The sequence below is a fragment of the Sinocyclocheilus anshuiensis genome, unplaced genomic scaffold (assembly GCF_001515605.1).
Source record: "Sinocyclocheilus anshuiensis isolate Anshui unplaced genomic scaffold, SAMN03320099.WGS_v1.1 scaffold1407, whole genome shotgun sequence".
Taxonomy (NCBI): domain Eukaryota; kingdom Metazoa; phylum Chordata; class Actinopteri; order Cypriniformes; family Cyprinidae; genus Sinocyclocheilus; species Sinocyclocheilus anshuiensis.
In genome coordinates, this window is record NW_015540917.1 from 155,248 (window position 1) to 156,540 (window position 1,293).

The 1,293-nt window shown below is 36.2% G+C and overlaps 1 protein-coding gene across 1 annotated transcript in view; it reads left to right on the forward strand.

Annotated features, from left to right (window-relative positions):
• The window catches only part of LOC107689293 (tyrosine-protein kinase receptor UFO-like), a 49,230-nt gene that overhangs the window by 42,030 nt on the left and 5,907 nt on the right, over positions 1-1,293 (forward strand). Inside the window, exon 16 of the mRNA XM_016487235.1 lies at positions 1,077-1,172. Coding sequence (XP_016342721.1) covers positions 1,077-1,172 — 96 coding nt within the window. The remainder of the gene's footprint in view (positions 1-1,076; positions 1,173-1,293) is intronic.

Consider the following 1,293-nt stretch of genomic DNA (forward strand, 5'->3'; position numbering starts at 1 on the left):
TTCATGGAGAAAAAAGTAACGTAACTAGTAATGTAACTAATTACTAATTACTTTTGAAATAAAGTAATCAGAACAGCAACGTGATTACTTTTAAAAGTAAAAATTTTAAACTTTTAATCAGTCATTTGATTACATTTTTAGAGTAACTTGCCCAACACTGTTCAGGAGTGTCAGTGGCATCAGTGGCATTGAGGCTGTTGGGAAAAGCTAGTTCATCTAATCTTGTCAATGAAAATTTAAAGAGCTGCTTGAGCTGCTTGCGTCACAGCTCTTCAGTCATTCTTTCATTACTCCATCCATAGTTCTGGAGTTGAGGTTGGAGCTTAAGCTCTCTATTTTGGCCAAATCGGTTCACTTTCATCACACTTGAGATTATATGAACAATATATTAACAAAACTCATAAACAAATGTACTACTTCCATATTGTCATGTGTTTCAGAATGAAACTGAATCTTGAATTAGGAAAACTCAAGGGCGAGGCTTCTGCCTTTGGCTCATTTTATTGTTAATAGGGTTCATTTTATGCACACATATATCAAGTTAGGGTTATCAAGTTTTTAAGAACTCAGACCACCAAAATATTGTCTCATTATTATTTTGTTTGTTATTATTATTAGAATATTATTAAGCAAAAGTCTTTTTTTTTTCACATGGAAATTTTCTGTGAGTGAAATTCATTCTCATAAAAGAAATTTGACTTTTATTTATTTTCAAAGAGCCTCTGATTTTGTCATCTGAATAGAAATAAAACACAATTGTCTCTTCAAAAATGTTTAGATTTCATGTACGTAACATGATAAGCAGGTTCTTGTAAACTCACTTGAAATAAAGCGAGTGTAAACAAAAATCATTGTGTATTCAGCATCGACAGATATCACCTTTAACTCTCAGCTGACTTTGGTTGATTGTGTCACTTGATGATCGTATTACAGTACAGAGAGGAAACAGCATTATATCAATGCCAAAACCAGGTTTCTTTCTAAAGAATACATTGTTTTTTTCACTTGTTGTTGAAACATCCAAAGAGGCTCTGGAATCTGATGCTAATCTCTCAGATGGCTCGTTCTTTTCTCAGTAAACTCTCTGGGGATCAGCGATGAGCTCAAGCAAAAGCTACAGGACGTGATGGTGGACAGACACAAGCTAACGCTGGGAAAAACACTCGGGGAAGGTGAGTGACTGCCACAGGGATCTGTGTGCTGTACTGTCTGGACGATCGGATTGTAACGGGTTGTGTGTGTGTGTGCAGGTGAGTTCGGCTCGGTCATGGAGGGTTCGCTCACTCAGGAGGA